At 30.9% G+C, this 18,852-nt stretch overlaps 1 protein-coding gene across 2 annotated transcripts; it reads right to left on the bottom strand.

Moving 5' to 3' along the window:
* Positions 1-8,411: 8,411 nt before the first annotated feature.
* On the bottom strand, positions 8,412-11,831 carry LOC113858526 (proteasome subunit beta type-7-B). Of its 2 annotated transcripts, XM_027491209.1 has the most exons (9): positions 11,786-11,831; positions 11,503-11,663; positions 11,269-11,410; positions 11,090-11,186; positions 10,939-11,008; positions 10,735-10,839; positions 10,340-10,438; positions 10,156-10,243; positions 8,412-8,768 (listed from the first exon to the last, which is right to left on the bottom strand). In XM_027491209.1, the coding sequence occupies exons 2-9, from the start codon at positions 11,641-11,643 to the stop codon at positions 8,695-8,697; spliced, it is 816 nt and encodes a 271-aa protein (XP_027347010.1). In that variant the 5' UTR covers positions 11,644-11,663; positions 11,786-11,831; the 3' UTR covers positions 8,412-8,694. The 2 variants fall into 2 exon arrangements, with proteins under 2 accessions (XP_027347010.1, XP_027347011.1); XM_027491210.1 differs by lacking the exon at positions 11,786-11,831 and having other exon boundaries at positions 8,637-8,768; positions 11,521-11,712.
* Positions 11,832-18,852: the final 7,021 nt, after the last annotated feature.

The following is an 18,852-nucleotide window of genomic DNA, read 5'->3' as shown; positions in this document are numbered from 1 at the left end:
ACTCACTATGATACCAAAGAGCCTCATTTCTATTTTCTTCCCCTAAATATCATTTATTGTTTATAATTTTTCAATCATCCCATATATGAGTTGCCACAATCTGCCCAAGATAATATTTGGTGGATGATTGGTGTAAATAATTTTAGCAGAACTATCATTTTAATCACTCTTGAGCAAATTAATCAGGAGATTTATGGGTTCAAATAATATCCTTTAAACTGAATTATTTTTTTGAAGAAGAGATCACGTGATTTTTGCTACAAATCATTGGACAGAAAATAAGAGTAGCAAGTGAGAATGTAGCCATGAATGTCTGGTACACAAGATAACATAGGATTAATAGGAAAAAGTGGAGAAAGAATAAACAAGTAATATTTGTTGAAAATAATTTAGTAGACTTAATTAGAGATAAGGTCGAGAATCACAATCAAGAAACATTGAACAATGGGGAACATTGGTACCTTGGTGGAACAATGAGAGCATTGACACAATAAGATCAAAGCTAAAAATTTGAGGAACCATGACCTAAGAGATAGAGATACACAAGTGGATTGGAGTAATGACATTATAACTGTCAATAAATCCGAAAAAGAAAATCATATGGATTCTAAAAAGCTTTATTTTCCTGCACACTCAATATGTGTTGAGTGAGATGAGGGTAGTGGTGGAGGTTAGGGGTGGGGGAGGTGGGGTTGCGGGAGAGGAGTTGATTGAGGAAGAAGAAGGGTTTATTTATAAATATATAAAATTATTTAAAAGCTTATTTACAAATTTTAATTTTAAATAAAAAATAATAAATAATAAATCATATGGCATGCCACATAGGCTATGACTGGCCTCAAGACAGCCACGTGGAATGCTGAGCTAACTCTCTGTTAGCCAGCTCAGCACTTAACAGGGGGGATTAACGGCAGGGACTAATTCCAAAATTACCAACTTTAGAAGGACCACTTCCTAACAAAAATATTTGTAGGGACTAATTACAAAAAAGTCTATATTTATAGAGACCAAAAATATAATTAAGCCTTAAAAAAAAGCCATTTTCACATTTATTTGCTCTACCTCCAAATCAAGAGTAGCAACAAAACTCAAAATGACTCTAATGGATGACTTATTCACCACAACTTACAAAACATCATTAAAATCAATACTTTTTCTCTGTCTAAAGTTTTTTACCACTAATCTGGCTTTGTACCTTAGAGATGTGGAATTAATCTTATGTTTCACCCTAAATATTCACCTGTTTTCTCATACTCCCTTTCTTATAGGCAATTTCACCAACTCATAAGTGTGATTATCATACAAGGATATCATCTCATCTTATAATGCATCTAGCTATTGTTTCTTTTTTCTTCACTCTCCAAGGACTCTTCAACACACTTAGGTTTTCCACCATTAATCAAGGTCATACTCATAAGAAAAGTACTTGATAGATGATTTTCTTTGCCTACCGGACCTCCTAAGTTTGGCTTGAGGTGGTTCGAGAGCATTATTAAGATTCTCATCATATGACATCTTAAGTTCTTCTTCAGCATTATCAATAGAAACATTTAAATCATCTCTAAGTTGTTGATCATCAACATAATCATATGTTTCACCTTTGTGGATATTATTCTCAACAATATTCAAATCACGTATAGACATTCGAACTTTACATCATAACTTGTAACAAGTTTCTTCACAACAAGATCATATAGCCTGTAACCATATTTATCCTAACCATAGTCAATGAAGATGCATTGCTTAGTCTTCACATCCAACTTTGATCTTTCATTCTTTGTAACATGCACAATCATACCTAACATTTTTGTCCAACTAAAATTTGTTTGGCACCTTAATATTTAAAGCAATTGCAGGACTAAGAATAATAACATGCATTGCCATGTATAGTGTCTCACCTCAAAATTTCTTAGGCAATCTTGCTTAAAAAATTATACACCTAACTCTCTCAATCAAAGTCTTATTCTTCCTTTTTGCTAAACCATTTAACTAAGGAGTTTCATGTTTGATACTCTACCACTTGCAATAAATATCAAAAGGTCCATAATACTCATAAAAAATGTCAGAATGAATACATTTAAGCTTTTTGTCTCACTGTCTCTCAACCAAAGCCTAAAAAATGTAGGCTCAAAGCTTCTTAGAACAATAATCAATAAAGGTAACAAAACAAATGCACCACCAAATGACTTTACCTTTAATATGTCACAAACATTTGACTTAACCAATTGAAGCAACTTTGACTTCATTGAGGGAAGATGTTTTTTAAAAGGATATTATAGTTTGTTTGTCAATCATAAATTCTACATTTTTTAATCCTAAAAGTACATCTTTTTTTGCTAAACTACTTAGCCATTTTTCACTTATGTGATTAAGTCTTAGTGCCACAAAGATGCCTCCATATCCATGGCATTCACATTGTCTTTAACAACCAAAGCTTTTGTCCAATATAGTTTAGAAATGTTCTCTCCTCTAACCACATCCAAGTTACCTCAAACGAGCTTCCATTTTCTACAACCAAAGTGGTTATCATAATCACCATCATCAAGTATCTACACAAAGATCAAATTAAAGCAAACAACTATACTCTCATGTTTGTTTGCAAGTAAATATCTCCAACATCAATTACCTTTGACATATCATCATCACCTATCTTTAACACTCCAAAGTCACTTGAAGTGTAAGATGTGAAGAACTCTTTCCTAGGTGTAACATGCCGTGTAGCACTACTATCAATTATGCACATGCTCTTATTTGATACAAGATTCATGAACTTAAAGTCACGAAAAATAATGAGATCATCACTTGTACTACTAGTAGTAGTGACACAATAATCATCATCATGATCTATTTCATTTGACTTACCTCTTTTGCCTTTGTTCTTCTTTTTTCATGAAAAGTTATTTTTTTTGTATGTCTTATTTTGTGACAATAACAATACTTTACTTTCTTGTATCTAGACTTATGTTTGCCCTTATCTCTACCACCGTTTGATTCTCTTTTATGACTTATCCCCTATATTTAGTGACAAATACCTCAAATTGAAATGAAGAACCATGTGACTTCCTACTCATCTTCTTATTAAGAATAGTACCATTTACCATTTGCAAAGAGACAACAACATTAGGGGCTGAGTTTGTAACAAAGACCTTAAATGCCTCCTAAGATTGAGTAAAGAATTCAACAATAACAGACCCAAAATCTTATCATCAAACTTGATGCCTATTTCTAATATTTGATCAAGAAGACTTAAAATTCATTCAAGTGATCTGAAATGGAAGTTTCTTCCTTGTACTTCAAACTTATAATGGAACTTAATAAATACAACTCATTGTTTCCAAACTTAGTGTATACAAAGATTCAATTTCTTTCCATAAAGTCCTAGCATGTGTCTCACTCATCAACTTTTGACATATTCAAGAAGAAAAGCTCACTGCAGACAATCATGCAAAATGGTGTTCTAAGGTAAAGAACTTTGCCATGGTTAAGGGTCAGACTGCAAATGTGAAAGTTTAATCTCAACCATGGTGGTGATAACAATAACCGAAGTTTTTAAAAAATTGGGGCTTTTATATTGGTAATCATAATGATCTTGTGTCTATGAAATGCATGAAGACTAACAGGCAGTAATGAATAATGAATAATCAATGGGCTTTGGCGATGGTCTAACATGTATTGCACCTTTTTGACTTATACTTTTGGTTCTGAAAACCTAGAGGTGATAGCGGAGAATGAATGATCAATGGACTATGGTGATAGGTCTAACCAGTATTGTACCCTTTTGAGTGATGCTTGTCAGATGAAGTGCTTGAATTGCTAATCAGTAGTCTCATACAGAAATTGTAACTTACCTTTTCTCTTTAAGACTTAGGCCCTCTACACTATTTCTTTGGGATAGAAACAAAATCTGACTCATAAGAAGGAATTCATCTCAACCAATCTAAGTATATCAGTAATCTCGTAACTAAACTAAAAATGAACTCAACAAAGACAATTAAGACACCTATGGTAGTTTCTCCCAAGCTTATTGTAGAAGGCACTACTTGTTTAAAGGAAGTTCCTTATATAGGTATGTGGTTGGTAGCTTACAATTTGCAACTATCACAAGGCCACAGTTTGCTTACACAGTGAATAAGCTTTGTCAATACATGCATAATCCTCTCAATTATCACTGGAAGGTTGTAAAAAGGCTTCTAAGATACTTAGCAAGCATAATATACTTTTACATTCAACTAGAAAAAAAATCTAGATAACATAACTTACTGTGATAGTAATTAGGCTGTTGATCCCACTGATATGAAATCTCTATCAGGATTTTGTGGCTATCTTAGTTCTAATATAGTATCCTAGCCTACTAAGAAGCAAAGAGTAATGTTAAGAAGCAACACTAAAGCTGAATTCCAAAAAGCTTAGCATCCTTGGTTGTAGAAATTTCCTACATAAAGTCCCTACTAACTGAATTGTACATCAAAATAACCAAAGCACCATTCATGTGGTGTAACAATCAAGGTGTTATTCTCCTTACAATAAATCATGTTCTCCATAGCAAAATCAAACACTTTGAATTAGATCTTTGGTTTGTCAGGTAATTGGAGAAATTTGTGTCAAACATATTGCTTCAAGATTTTAGATTGTTGACTTGCTAATCAAACCAACCTATGCTACAACCCTTTTGAAATTGAGGCCCAAACTCACTATTACATCTCCTCTTACAATAAGTTTGAAGGAGGGTATAAAAGATCATACATAGATCTATATTCACAACTTTGTATTTTGTATAATAATGTGTTGGTTAGAAACAACTAAGTATTAGTTAAATTATATTAGGATCTTAATTTTATATTAATTCATGTATAGTAAGTTTGTTAGGTTAATATATATCCATTAATTCATTCATTGTGTATATAAAAGCACATCTTGATTAATTTTTGTACAAAATATTTAAATTCTTTCAATAGAAAAGTGTATTACTTATTTTTCTCTATTTTTTTTCTTCGTTTGTTCTGAACCCTCGTACTCCTTATTTGAATGCATTTTATATTTGCTTTGGTTGAATATAAACATATTTTATGTACTTAATAATTTTCTAATGGAGTTTAAATGAAGGAGAGATTTCTCACGTTAAGAGGATGAAACAATTGCTTGAATTAAGTGTCTTGAAGCATTCAAATATCTAGCAATGCTTATTTAATTGGACTCAGGAATTGAATTTTAGTTACATTACACTTTTATGTTAATAGTATTTTGGACGGTGTTCCAGTAGAAAGTTAAGGATTTTCAATTTCGGCTTCAAGAGTTCAACCCAAGGGTCCGATCGACAAAGTTGAGGTAAATATAATTTGGGGTTTACGATAATATGCTACAACTGAAAATTTGATTCCTTTTCTTTCCATATATGGACGTCAGTGATCAGTGACTTTTCCTCCTCCCTATCTCTCTTTGGTACTGCATGTTTATTTGGCAGATGTGTGAATCTTCATTTAGAATTAGTTGAAAAATCTTAATATCTAAAAGTATGGTTCCTATTTTTATTTTTATTTTTATTTTTTTTTCTTCAAAGAAATTTCAATGTAATTCATTTTGCTTTTAAAAAAATTTAGAAGAATGCTTATATATAAATAGTTTATAAAATTAAAATTATTTAGGATGCGAGCTTTTAGCTTTCTAGACGTCAAACTAACTAAAATTGTACACTTAAAGCTTATATATAAATAGTTTATAAAATTAAAATTATTTAATAAACTAATTCGATAACTAATTGATTTGTCTTAAATGAATTAAAGATATATAATATTATATTAATATATATTTTATTTATGTAATATTAATTAATTAATTATATAAAAAAATTTATATATATTTTGAACATTAAATACTTTAATTATATTTTTTTTACATAAAATATATTTGGATAAAAGTGGCACGAGAGAAAATAAAAAAATAGAAATAAATAAATAAAACTATCGTAAAAGTAGAGAAATTTTAATTGTGTAAAGAGTAAGTTGCCTTTTAAAAAAATGAAAAATAAGAATGTAATAAAAAATAGTTAACTTTAAAATCTTTATTTTTTATTTATCGACCAATTTTACAAATTTATTGACCAAATCAATAAATTACAAATTTTTAAATAAGCCTAAGGATGATGATTGGTAAAGTACTCGATGGACACTCATAAAATTTATCCACAATGGGTAAGATATTTACCCGCTACATGGGTGCGGGTATGGGTATCTAAGTATCTATCTTACCTCATATCCATATATATATATATATATATATATATATATATATATATATATATATATATATATATATATATATATATATATATGTGTGTGTGTGTACATGCGGGGGCGCGCTTAAACTCTGTTTCACAGCTATATGTATTGAAATTTTGTTTTATTATACTACTTATGTGAAGTTATATAAGATTAATATAAAAATATATTTAATAATAAAGTAAACAAAAAAAATTATTTTAGTTTATATTTTTAATAGAAAAATTCACTTACTATTTTATATCGTTTAATTAGGCTAATATAATTTAATTATTATACAATTGATATGAGATTAATTTTTTTTAAAATATTATTTATATATGACACATATATAAAATATTTTTCACATAAATATTTTTATTAATAAAATTATATTGATATTTAAATCATAAGATGAATGATAAATAATAAACATATTATAAAAAAATATTGTTAATTCTTATTTGTTAATTTTTTCTTCGGATAAAAAATATAATTTTTTTGATATACACATATATTTCTTTATTATAAAATTTTATTGTGACCATTTATCTTTTATTCAAATTCTTTCTTTTAAAATTTATATACATTATAAATATTTAATTCATTAAAATAATTTTTCAAATATTTGTATTTTTGACAAAATACTTTTGTATAGTGCATGAGTTAAAAGTATTTCTGTTATTTTTCTTACAATTTCAAATTTAAAAGTTAAAAAAAATATTTTATGTATTCACTTTTCGTTATTGTTTAGTACTTGAACTTTTTTGCCTTAACTCTACTCTCATTCTTAATGTTTATCTTATTAAAACCTAACAATTATAAAACATTACAAGAGGTTATCAAGTGATTCCAAACGAAGGGCCAATCATTGTACAGATTTATTTCGTTGTCGCTCTGATGTTACCGATCAATCGAATCTCTCACAAGATAAAGTCATCGCCAACAAATAACTTGTATATTTAGTTTCGCTTATTAATTTTAAGAATTTTAGTTTAAAAAATTATTGTATTAAGATACATTTAACACTTGTAATCTTTGAATATTTATTTTTTTATCTATATTTGTACATTGTTCAGCAACTACTTATTGAATTTTTGTATTATTGTGTTACTTATGAGAAGTTATATAAACATATTTTTCTTTATAAATATTTTTTCTTTTCAAATAAGCGCAAATAATGGGTACAAAATGGGTATACATGTACCCAGAGGATACAGGTACGGGAATTAATGTTTATACCCGCGCGAGTATGAGACTGGATACGCGTATTTTTTTAAAATGCAGGTATGGGAATAAGTACTGTAGTACTCTACCCATACCAACCATCCCTAAATAAGCCACAAGCAACACTTACTAAACATAGTCTTAATATTTTATTGCAATCATATTTGTTGATCTTGTTAATTTTTAAGAGTTCTTAATAACTAAATTAAATATATTGAATTTTCAAAATCATTTTATACTTCACCAAAAACCTACTAAATCATCTTATAGTCTCAATATTATGTATATAAAAAATTACATAATGTAAACATTTATAAGTATATTATCTAAATTTAAATATTTACTTATATTCAAAAATTATATTACACATTAAAATAGAATAATACAATGAAATATTTATAAATTTCATTTTATAAAATTAATTTATAAAACTTATATGAAAACATGTCAATCTAAATAATATAAAATAAATAAATAACTTATTTTCAGAAGTAAACATTATAAGCTCTATTTGGATAAACTTTAAAAGAAGACTTATAAAAAAATTATATAAAAAAATATTTTTTTTATTATAAGTTAAAAAAGAACTTTTATTTCTCTGATGCTTCCTGTTTATTTTTATTTTTTTGCTAAATTCCTGTTTAATTTTTTTCAAATTTAAAAAGAAAAATTATTTATAACTTACAGTAGAAAGTTCGTTTATTTTTTATCCTTCCTGCTATGAGAACTTCTGTGGAACTAATTCTTCACTTCTTGTGCTATTCGGAGTAATAGATATCCAATTTGGTCCTTAAAGGATGTTACTTGCATTAAATTTATTTTCAAAAGTTTCCATCATGTGACTTGATTCCTTTAGTTCCCCACTTGCTAACAAAAACATCCTCTCAAAGTTGTCAATTTTGAATATAACAAATACTTGAAAAACCAAAAGAAAACATGTAACGTCTTTCGTCAATCAAATTGTATATCCAACACATAGTGCTTATTTTCCTCTATTTGGTGTGAAATATTTTCTAGCCAAAAACTAGAAATGAGATGAAGTCACCTACCAAATGAAGAAATTTGAGGAAATAACTTGCAACAATCTAATTAAATACACATTTTTTTGGTAACAAAAGCCGAAGTATTGAATGCACAATAATAATTAACTATCACAATCATCGCACTAATCAAGTTTCTTACTCAAAACACCAATTACTTTTTGGATTATTTGCTACTCTTCCATAGCGTCTCCTTCAATCACTTCCACCTTCTCCTTCAAAGGGGTAATCTTTGTTAAGAGAATCTCTGTCATGGAGAATATAAATTAGTAGAGACTAATATCAATTTCAAAAGGAACATACTCCATACTGTTTAATCAGCAAAAAATAAAGGAAGCGGAATAAGGAAACACAATCAGACATTCCTATCATTTGATGTTCAATTATTTTCACAATCCCCTGTAGGAAGTTTTCTTTATTTAAACAATTTTATGGGCATATATTATCTAAAGACTCTTCAAATTAAGGCTATGTGCAATTTGCATCCTTGTCACCTCCAATTGAAACAATCAGCCCCCAAAATTGCAAGATTTGGATAATACAAACATAATTACTATTATATTTAAACAGTTAACGGAATTGTGTATGACATGCATGGTGCTGTGCATACAACCTCTACATGTAGCCTTGTTTATTGGCCCATCCCTTTTTTGTGTCCAAGGAACCAGATGAAACAAATTGGTAGTTTATTAGCAACTTCCACACACAGCCTTTCCAATACTGAATACAGAGATTATGATTGTCACTACCAAACATAGGCCACTCCCTCCTTTTCCACTTCCTTCTACTCAAACAATAGATGGCTTTCCTCTCCTTCTACCCTCCTCCCCACAATCTTCTCCCATTCTCCCTGCTCTAACTGATTCCCTTCCCTGGCTCCTTTCCGATCCTGTACATGTGCAGGTTTCTACATTGCAGATACCAATAATGATCACCTGTCGCATTTTTTCTCAGCCCACCATACATGACCCGTAAACCTTGTTCCCTTTCCACGCCACCTAATCTATGCCTGGTGATTGGGATCTAAGTCATCTAACATATTCTCAAATTTGAAAAGTGTATGTCAAATACACTGTTAAAAATATGCAAATATGAAAATATGTAATTATAATAATGCTGTAATTAGGGAGATGATATGCTGTATTTAAGAAAATAATATTCCTGTAATTATGGTAATTAGGTAGCCATAATATCTCAGTAATTAATCCTTGTATTAATGCTCTTAGTATAAATATATGCTCCGGTGTGTAATTGAGACACATGGATTCACTCAATGCTCTTTCGTTTTATTTTCTCTTAACATACACAAATCCTTATTTAAACAAGTAGCAACAATAGATGCAATTTACACAATGTTATATCCATTCAGGCAGATGATTGTTTAAATTTTAAGTACAAACAAGGAGGTAAAATGTACATTATTATAAGTTGAGTGTGTCTTATATAAGTTGAGCTATTATCTAAGTTTGATACTTCACAACATTATATTCCCAATATCACATTTTTAGAAGGTAAGAAACTAAGTTATGCAAGTATAACTGCAACCTATTGACAGTTGACACACAATACAAAGAAAAACAATACAGTGCTATTGCAGCTGCAAGTGTAGTAAATTAGTTAAGTTCACAACCAACCTGTCTTTTTGGGGAAGGTAAAGCCTTTTGGATTGACAAAGGTGCGAGGATTTGGTAGAAGGTGGTTCCTCAGATATTCCTTATGTCCCTGTGATTTGTCATTAATGAAGAAATTGAACAGAGTCTAAAGTTAGATTACAACCCTAGCAGAATAACTCATAGAATTGGGTATCAAGGCACTAACCTTAGTAATCACACACACATCAACATTACTCCCACTTCCCAGGTCATTAAATATACCAGCACATATCGCCTCAACAACTAGCTTTATACCTTCATCCCTCTGCAGAACATCAGCAAGTTAAATCTCTATCAAATTGCAATATTTTGACATGATAGAAGTTACAAACACTACCAGTATCAACTATAAATAAAATATAATGCAAATTTTACATTTACACTTCCAGATTTACATATTTGCTTCATACCATTTCACTGAAAAGAGATTATAGATAACACAACTTTTGACAGAATATTACCAAATGCCCTTGTCTAAGAGGTTTTAAGGGTGTCTTTCCTCAAAAATACTCTAATGAAGAGCTCAATTGAAGAAAGCGTGATTTCTGAGCGCTTACTTACACTCAAGCTTTCCTTGTATTTGGACTCAAATACAGACATTGCAGCAAGTGAACCTGATCCCATTGTAGCAAATGGGAGGGTGTCGGTTGAGCCGTGGGGATAAATCTGCAAAACAAGTCATCAAAAGGCGTGAGAAATCAAACCACACGCATTCAAAACAAGGAAACTTGAGCATAAAAGAAAAGTTTTAAGCAACGAACTAACAGTATGCAAGTGAGGTCCAGTGATATCAACCCCACCAAGAACTAAAGCAGCTGAGACATAACCTTGATAACTGCATAATATTTTAAAAAAGTCAGAATCAGAAGTTGACACACACAGAAAATCCACTTAGTATGCAAGTTCCAAACTCAACTTGAAAAGATGTCTCTTAAGAAGAGTCAGTGCTGTAACAACTCTTGATTCTCTACCGGTATGGTAACGATGTAACTGCAGCTGTGAGCTAACCATATCTAGATTAAACAACAAACATGTCATTTTCAATGGTTTTATTTACAAATCCATAAGGGTAATAAGAATCATTTTGAACAATACCCGTTACTGCCTCTGTATCAGCAGCAGTACCCGCTCCACAGCAATATATATTGGGTGCCATATAATGAATTTTCTCACAGTTTTTATCAGCCACAATGGGTCCTTCAGTTGCCCTAGTATCAGCTCCAAGAATGACACCATCCTGAGACAAAATTAATGTGCAGGAAAATTCAGCACCAGACCATATTACACAAATTAAAACTAAAATAATAAAATATGCAGTAAAATACAAACCTGGAAAACTAAACCGACAATGGTGGTGCCAGTTTTCAAAAAGGTTGGAGGCTTAAGGCCTTTCTGTTCAAGCATTTCATTTCTTCGGCATAGATCAAAACTGAATCCACCCTTGGGAGGAAGATCTAACGTTGTAGACATATCGTAAATCAAAACTGACCCTACAAATCAAGTCACCAAAATGTAACCATAAAACTACTCCGAATTAAACCAAAAACAAAATAGAATAAAAGCGATGCTGTGAAAATCTAGGGCGAGTAGAGGAATGTGTTGTCCAGAATACCAGCGAGTGCCACAAGAGTGTTTCGATAGCGAGTCTTCGTGTGTTGTGTTGTGCTGTGTTGGGTCTTGCCTTCGGCTTTAAGCCAAGAGAAAAGCGTATTTTGGAGCGTTAGATGCCATATATGTATATTCTAATGAATGGTCTGGATTCATTTTTTACCTTTGCTGATACTTTTCTGAACTTTGCAAAACAGTCCCCCCAAATAGATGTTAGATTTGCAAAATTATCCCTCAACTGCTGTTTATCTATCATTAAATATGATTAATATATATATATATATATATATATATATATATATATATTAAGTTGAATTATAATTTTGGTCTTTATTTCTAGTCTATATTTAATTTTTTTATTTTAGACCTTATATAAAAATAGGCTTTATTTTAGTTTTTATATATATAAGAATATATATCAATTAGTTCCCGTTATTTACCTTATTAAAATTGTAATTGCATCAGCTTATTTTAAATGGAATGATCAAAACATCAAATGACATATAATGTGAAAAGGTCAAATTGTGGAATATTTTATACAGATAGACTGAAATAAAGCATAAGTATAAAGATTAAAAAAATAAAATCAGCACAATGACGAAATAATGGGACTAAATTTAATATAACATGAGAATTCCGAATTAATCTCCACAACCAATTTTAATTTACAAGAGGAGGTGCCCATTTAATGTCCAACTGCAATATATTTTTTACAGTGGAACCTACTTGAAGCATTTTATTTTGAGACTTGTATGAGAAGACGAACTGGTCTACTAAAACTATCATCAAAATGGTGCTTGTTTCTCCCAATCCAACCCAAATTGTGTTCCATTTGCATTGTGTTGATTTTTCCAACTCTTCCTCAACGTTTAAGGGAATTCACTGTTTCATGTCATCCATATAGAAGATTGCAGGATGATCTAGTTTCTTTTAGTTCATTGTCCACTGCCAGAATACCCGTCCTAGGTCAAAACATGATTGCACAGTACAAAATAAGGTTTATTCCTATATGACTCTCCTCAACAAGATATGTATCAGGATCTCCTTATTCATTCTATAGGGATTTCTGCCCCCACTACTATTCATGTGTAATTTCCTTTTTTTTTGGGCTTAGGCTCCTCTTTAATAATAATTAAAAAAAAACTAGCATTTCTTAATAAATTTAAAATCAGTTAAAAACAAGTTCATCAATTGAATTTGAAACAAGTTTATTATAGGAAAAACTAGGTGTAAAAAAGAAAAAAGAAAAAAGAAAAACTATTTCTTAATGAGTTTAAAACCAATTTTAATTTTTTTGTAAAATTGATTTTAAAATTAGTTTTAAACCGGTTCACCAAAAATCTAAACTAAGTATTGATTTATTTTTCTTTACCTTTATTTAAAATTTCAAAAATTCTATTGTATCTTACTTATATTTTTATAATGTGTTTGATATTTTTAGTTATATCATGCCAAATAAACTCAGAACTTTTCTCAACACAAACCACCATATATTGGTTGAGGCAAAGGTGTTTTCAGATTAGATCAGTTTTTAGGACAAAAAGTCATCTAAATCTAATCATAAAATTGTAATGTAACAGAAGAAATGAAAAAAGAAACTAGAGAGACTTATTATGTTATATTATATATATATATATAAAACTTTTTCTTCTAGATCTAGTTATGTAACATATAATTTTACATAACTTCTTCAACGAAGAAGTTCACTTTGAAGAAATCAATCAAAGCATGAATGACGATTGGACTATTTCAGAAATTTCTCAGGATACATTATATGTTCCTGAAGAACAAATCAAAAGAAACAGTTCTGATTACATTATCAAGACTGTTGAAAATAATATTTCCCTAGGTCAAGACATAGGAAAAGAATTTCACGTACTGTCGAAACATTCGATTAATGACTACAAAAGAAAATACAAATACCTCCATATAGGATGTGTTCAAGTTGCAATTAAACCTTTAATAGACATAGGTATAGATGTCGTTGTCTTAATGTGTCTCAGAGATGTTCGTCACAATAAGTTCGAAGACTCTCTGTTTTTCAATATTTGCTTTCATAGTTTGGACATGAAAGATGGATCTATTCCCACAGCTCTTATCTATAAGATCCAGTACAAGGTCATGAAATCTTGTGCATCCAGAGTCATTCTCAAGCCTCAGAAAGGTTAGACTACTTTGTTTATCACTAATATGACAAAGGCTAATGTCTCTCTTCCTAGAATCATCAAATGGGGTGAAGTTACTCTCCCTGAGAAATGGGTTATGGACAAGGCTATGCCCTGTATCCCTAAACCTACTCCTCAAATTCAAGATATTTCTCAGAATAATTCTAAGAAAGTCGAGATAACCTTTAATAGGAGAAACTTTTTCTCCTCTAGGATTGATGCTTTTAGCAGACAATCTGATTTTGTATCTACTAGGAGATCATTCTCTTCTAGATTCTAAACTTTTAGATCTGAGATACCTAGATCTGTAGCTCATGATCCATCTCATATAAACCTACAAGGTTTAGATACCTCTTCTAGTATTCTTAGAACTGTTTATCAAACTTCCGATAAGGAAGATAAAAATCAGAGTATCTAATCTCTAACTTATTCCTCCCTTAAGGAGTCTTATGATATTGTCTCATAAGTTTGTTATAGATAAGGATGTAACGTCCTTATTTCAAATTTAGTACATATAAATAATTTTCCTTTTCAATTCAATTTCAATATGAAATTCGGATATCATAAAATTTTCCTGAAAGTAATTACTACAATTTAATCAAATATTTCGATTAAAATCAATAGAATAGTGCAATAGCATAAAACTTCCGAAATTACCATAATCAAAAGTGAAGAAAAAGGCTATACATAAACTTCACAATACAGTATATTAATTTACAGAGTGTATGTTTGAGTATCTAAAGATCAAAATAATAATTACAACACCAAACACTACAAAAAGGATTCCAAAGCAGCCTCAATTATACTCATCTCCAGCATTTCAACTCTCTATCTCGGCTAAGTCCTCAAAGTCTAGGTCATCATCAGATCCCAAATATTTGTCGCCAGAGTCAGCTCTAACCTTTGTCCTCGTGACGTGCTCAAAGGTCCAACGGGTAGGTCTTCCTAGAGAGTCGTGGTCATGTTGGGGTTCTAACTGTACCCCTATATATATATACACATAAGGTTTGGTGTATCCTACTCCTAGGAAAGTTGAATGGAATACTATAAGATCCATCTCTATCATGACATAAGCCCTAGGGTTATTCTCTACCAATACAGCAAATTTAAAATGATTTACACGCTGGTATTCATTAAATACGTAATTTAATCTAAAGTCTCCAGAACTATCTACCTGCCTAACTCTTCCCTGCGGATTCGTCATCCTGGTTCCCTAAAATTATCAGTAAGAATGAGCACCTATCTTATCATTTAAAACATAATATTACTTTAAAGACTAATATAACAGCACCATCATGGTCATGGAATACAAGGAATCATAATAACATAAATCTCAAAGCAATATATTAGACATACACATATTCATAATTATTAAGTTGCTCTCTTTTGGATACGGACATTTAGTGCATTGTGATAACAATTATACGATGCCTTCAGCAGTTCTTAAGGTCCTATACAACTAGATAAATAGTCGCCGGTTAGCCCATGTATACGGATACAACGTATACAATAACGGGCCTCTTAGCAAAGGTATAGTCAGGAATCTAGTCAGGAAACGAGTATGAGGCCATGTGGCGCATTCGCTCTCAGAAAGAATGTGTACAGCTATGCGAATGTCGCTTACCACCTTACATTTCCCCCAGATTTCCTATCGTCTCCGGACTTTATACCCCCAGTATATCTCTGTAACTATTCACAATAGAACCATTCAGTTTCTTACACTTATCTCACACTCCCTTTCGTACTGAACTCATTATTCAATAAGAGATTGTGCTTAGTAAAGCACTTCCGAACTAAATTCCAAACAAACGGACTACTCAAACATATAATTAACACCCAAAATCAGCCAAACATATTTTTCATAAAAATTCAATGTCAATCAATTATAAGAATTATACTAAAACACATACATAAGGTACTCACATGGTTACAAAATAATTATTATGCTTAAAATAACAAAATAGAACTCTCCTTACCTTGAGACAAAGTTTAGAAAGAGATTTTGTGAAGGGTTTTAGGTGAAAGGACCAAAATCTTCCTAGATATCACAAAAGAGAACATTTTGAGAAAGGAGAAACTTAGAAAACACCCAAAAAGAGAAAACAAAAATCCAAGAACTTACTTGGAGTTTATTGATAAAGTTTTCAAGCTTGGATTTGAAAGAAAGTTGAGGTTTTGGAGAGATTTTCTAAGAAGAGAGGGTTAGGGGTCGAGAGAATAAGGGAGAGCTCGAAACTTGGATTATAATCCAAGTTTTCTAAGTTGGAAACCCTTAAATACCCTTAGACTCGCGACATTTTCGCTACAGCGAGCTACAGCGATAAATTCTCGCTACAACGAGCCCTCCTCTCGCTGTAGCGAAAAAATCAGACAAATTGCACTTTGTTGTCTGTCATTCTAGCTACAGCGAGAGCATCCTCGCTACAACGAGAGAGCATCAAAATGCCTGATTTTTGAATGCTCTTCTCGCCACAGCGAGAGATATCTCGCTACATCGAGATATCCTGCAACCTACATCATTTAAACTCTCTAAAATTCGAATAACTTCACAAATATAACCAACATTCAATGCTATCATAATAAATATAAAAACGAGGATGTTACAAAGGAAACCCTTAGAAAAATTTCTATTATGAGGACTGGAAACCTCAGAGAGAATGGTTTTTTCAGATCTAAAAAGGTAATAATAGATCCAACATCCAAGAGAAATTTTATAAATTTCTCGAGAAAGTTGAGCAAAATATTCCTTTCTTTGATTGGTTTCATGCTTATACCAATCAAGACAATTTAGATTATCTTTGGCAGGAAGATATTATTAGTACCTCCTCTGCTAATGTTATTTCCTGACAGATCAAAGATAGACAAATAGTTTAAAGTGATCTTCCTCCTTCAATGTAATTCTAGTTGCCTAAATTAAAATATAATAGTGGCAATCCTGTTATGGCAATTCCATTCAAAACCAAGAATACTGACAAATATATCACTTCTAGTGATATTCAGGGCCTCATGGAACAAGCCAACTATACAATGAATATCTTCAAGTCTTAGGAGATAAGATCAACAGAGATAAGATCTCTGCTAGCAATCCGAAAGAAGAAGAAACATCTTATTCTGCTCCTCTAGAGAAACTTATTTTCAAACCTTTTAAGATTAATGCCAAAGCTAAACAGAAAATCTTAGAGCTTAGGCAGAAATAAAAATCGAAAGCCTTAAAGGAGAACCAGAACGAGTTGCTTAGCAAGCCTGACACCCGTCAAGCTTCTGAAGAGTCTAGTGCCAAACCAAAAACTAGGTCTCTCTCTAAGACTGTCAATGTCATTTCCAAAGCTGATTCAAAATAATTTTTTGAAACAGATTCTATCTTAAATATCAATCCAGTGAATACAAATAGTAAGAACTGGAAATCTTCTTCTAAACTTTTATTACACTAGAGCCACTACTCCTGATCTAGTATTAGAAGAAGGTCATGATCATAATATCCAAAGTTTTAATTCAAATGACATCTATGTTTGGAACATCAATGGTAAGTTAGAATATAACATTGTTTCTACTTTGCAACACATGTCCATTGTTGCCATGGGCTATTATACCAATCATGATTATGCTGAAGATACTATTGTCCATATCTTAATGGCAGGGTTTTCCGGCCAACTCAAAGGATGGTGGGATAATTATCTCACTAAAACTGATAGAGAAAATATCCTCTCTGCAGTTAAAATCGATGATAAGTGAAAAGTCATTGTTAATGATAATGAGCAGCTCCTTGATGCAGTGTATACTCTCCTATACACTATATCCCAACATTTCTTAGGAGATCTATCTTTATGGAGAGACAGATCTGCTGAGTTATTATCCAACCTTAAATGTAGAACCTTAGACAACTATAAATGGTATAAAGATATCTTTTTATCCAGAGTTTATACTAGAGAAGACAATTAACAACCTTTTTGGAAAGAAAAATTCTTAGTTGGTCTTTCCAAATCTTTCGGAGATCTGGTTAGAAGCAAACTCAGAAATCAATCTGTCAATAGAGAAATTCCTTATGATAGTCTTAGTTATGATCAACTCCATACTATTATCACAAAAATAGCTCTAAAAGTCTATCAAGAAGATAAGATTCAGAGACAACTACCCAAGGAGAGAGCCATGAATAAAAAAGATTTAAGATCTTTCTATAAACAATTTCAGTCTACCCCCTTGTTCAACTAAAAAAAAAGAACAAACTCCTAAGAAAGAAGCTGTAGAAGCAAATAAAAAACCTTATAAAAGGAAGTATAATAAAAAAACCTTATAAGAAAACCGGGAAAGATGTCATCCCAAAAATGTTCCTAGAAAACCAATAACATGTATAACATGTTACAACTGTGGTAAATCTAGCCATATCAGTAAATACTGTAGGCTAAAAAAAAATTAGTAATTTCAACCTTGATCCTTCCATAGAAGATCAAATCAACAACCTTTTCATTGAATCCTCTGATGATGATTCTGTGAAAGGATCAAGTGGGGATATCAATCAAATTCAATAAGATGACCAAATGTCTTCTTTTGATAGTGATGAAATTCCTAAAATCAATGTTTTAACAAAAGAACAAGATGTTCTTTTTGAAGCTATCAATTTTATTTCTGATCCTTAAGAAAGACAAAATTTTCTTAGTAAATTTAAAGACATTTTGGAAACAAAACAGAAACCAAAAGACTTTTCACATCTAATAAGTTTGATATAACTAATATTTTCAAAAGATTAAAAAAATAATTATAATATAAAACCAACTACTATTCAAGATCTTCTGATTGAGATTAAAAATCTCAAAAGGGGGATTCGTGAGATCAAAGAATAACAACAAATTCATCAAGTTATTCTTTCACAACTGGAATAACAGGGTCAAAATTCAAAAGTTTTATATTA

Source organism: Abrus precatorius, unplaced genomic scaffold (genome assembly GCF_003935025.1).
Source record: "Abrus precatorius isolate BTA unplaced genomic scaffold, Abrus_2018 Scaffold2, whole genome shotgun sequence".
NCBI classification, from domain to species: Eukaryota; Viridiplantae; Streptophyta; class Magnoliopsida; order Fabales; family Fabaceae; genus Abrus; species Abrus precatorius.
The sequence above is the reverse complement of the archived record's forward strand: the minus strand, read 5'-3'. Positions and strand labels throughout refer to the sequence as shown.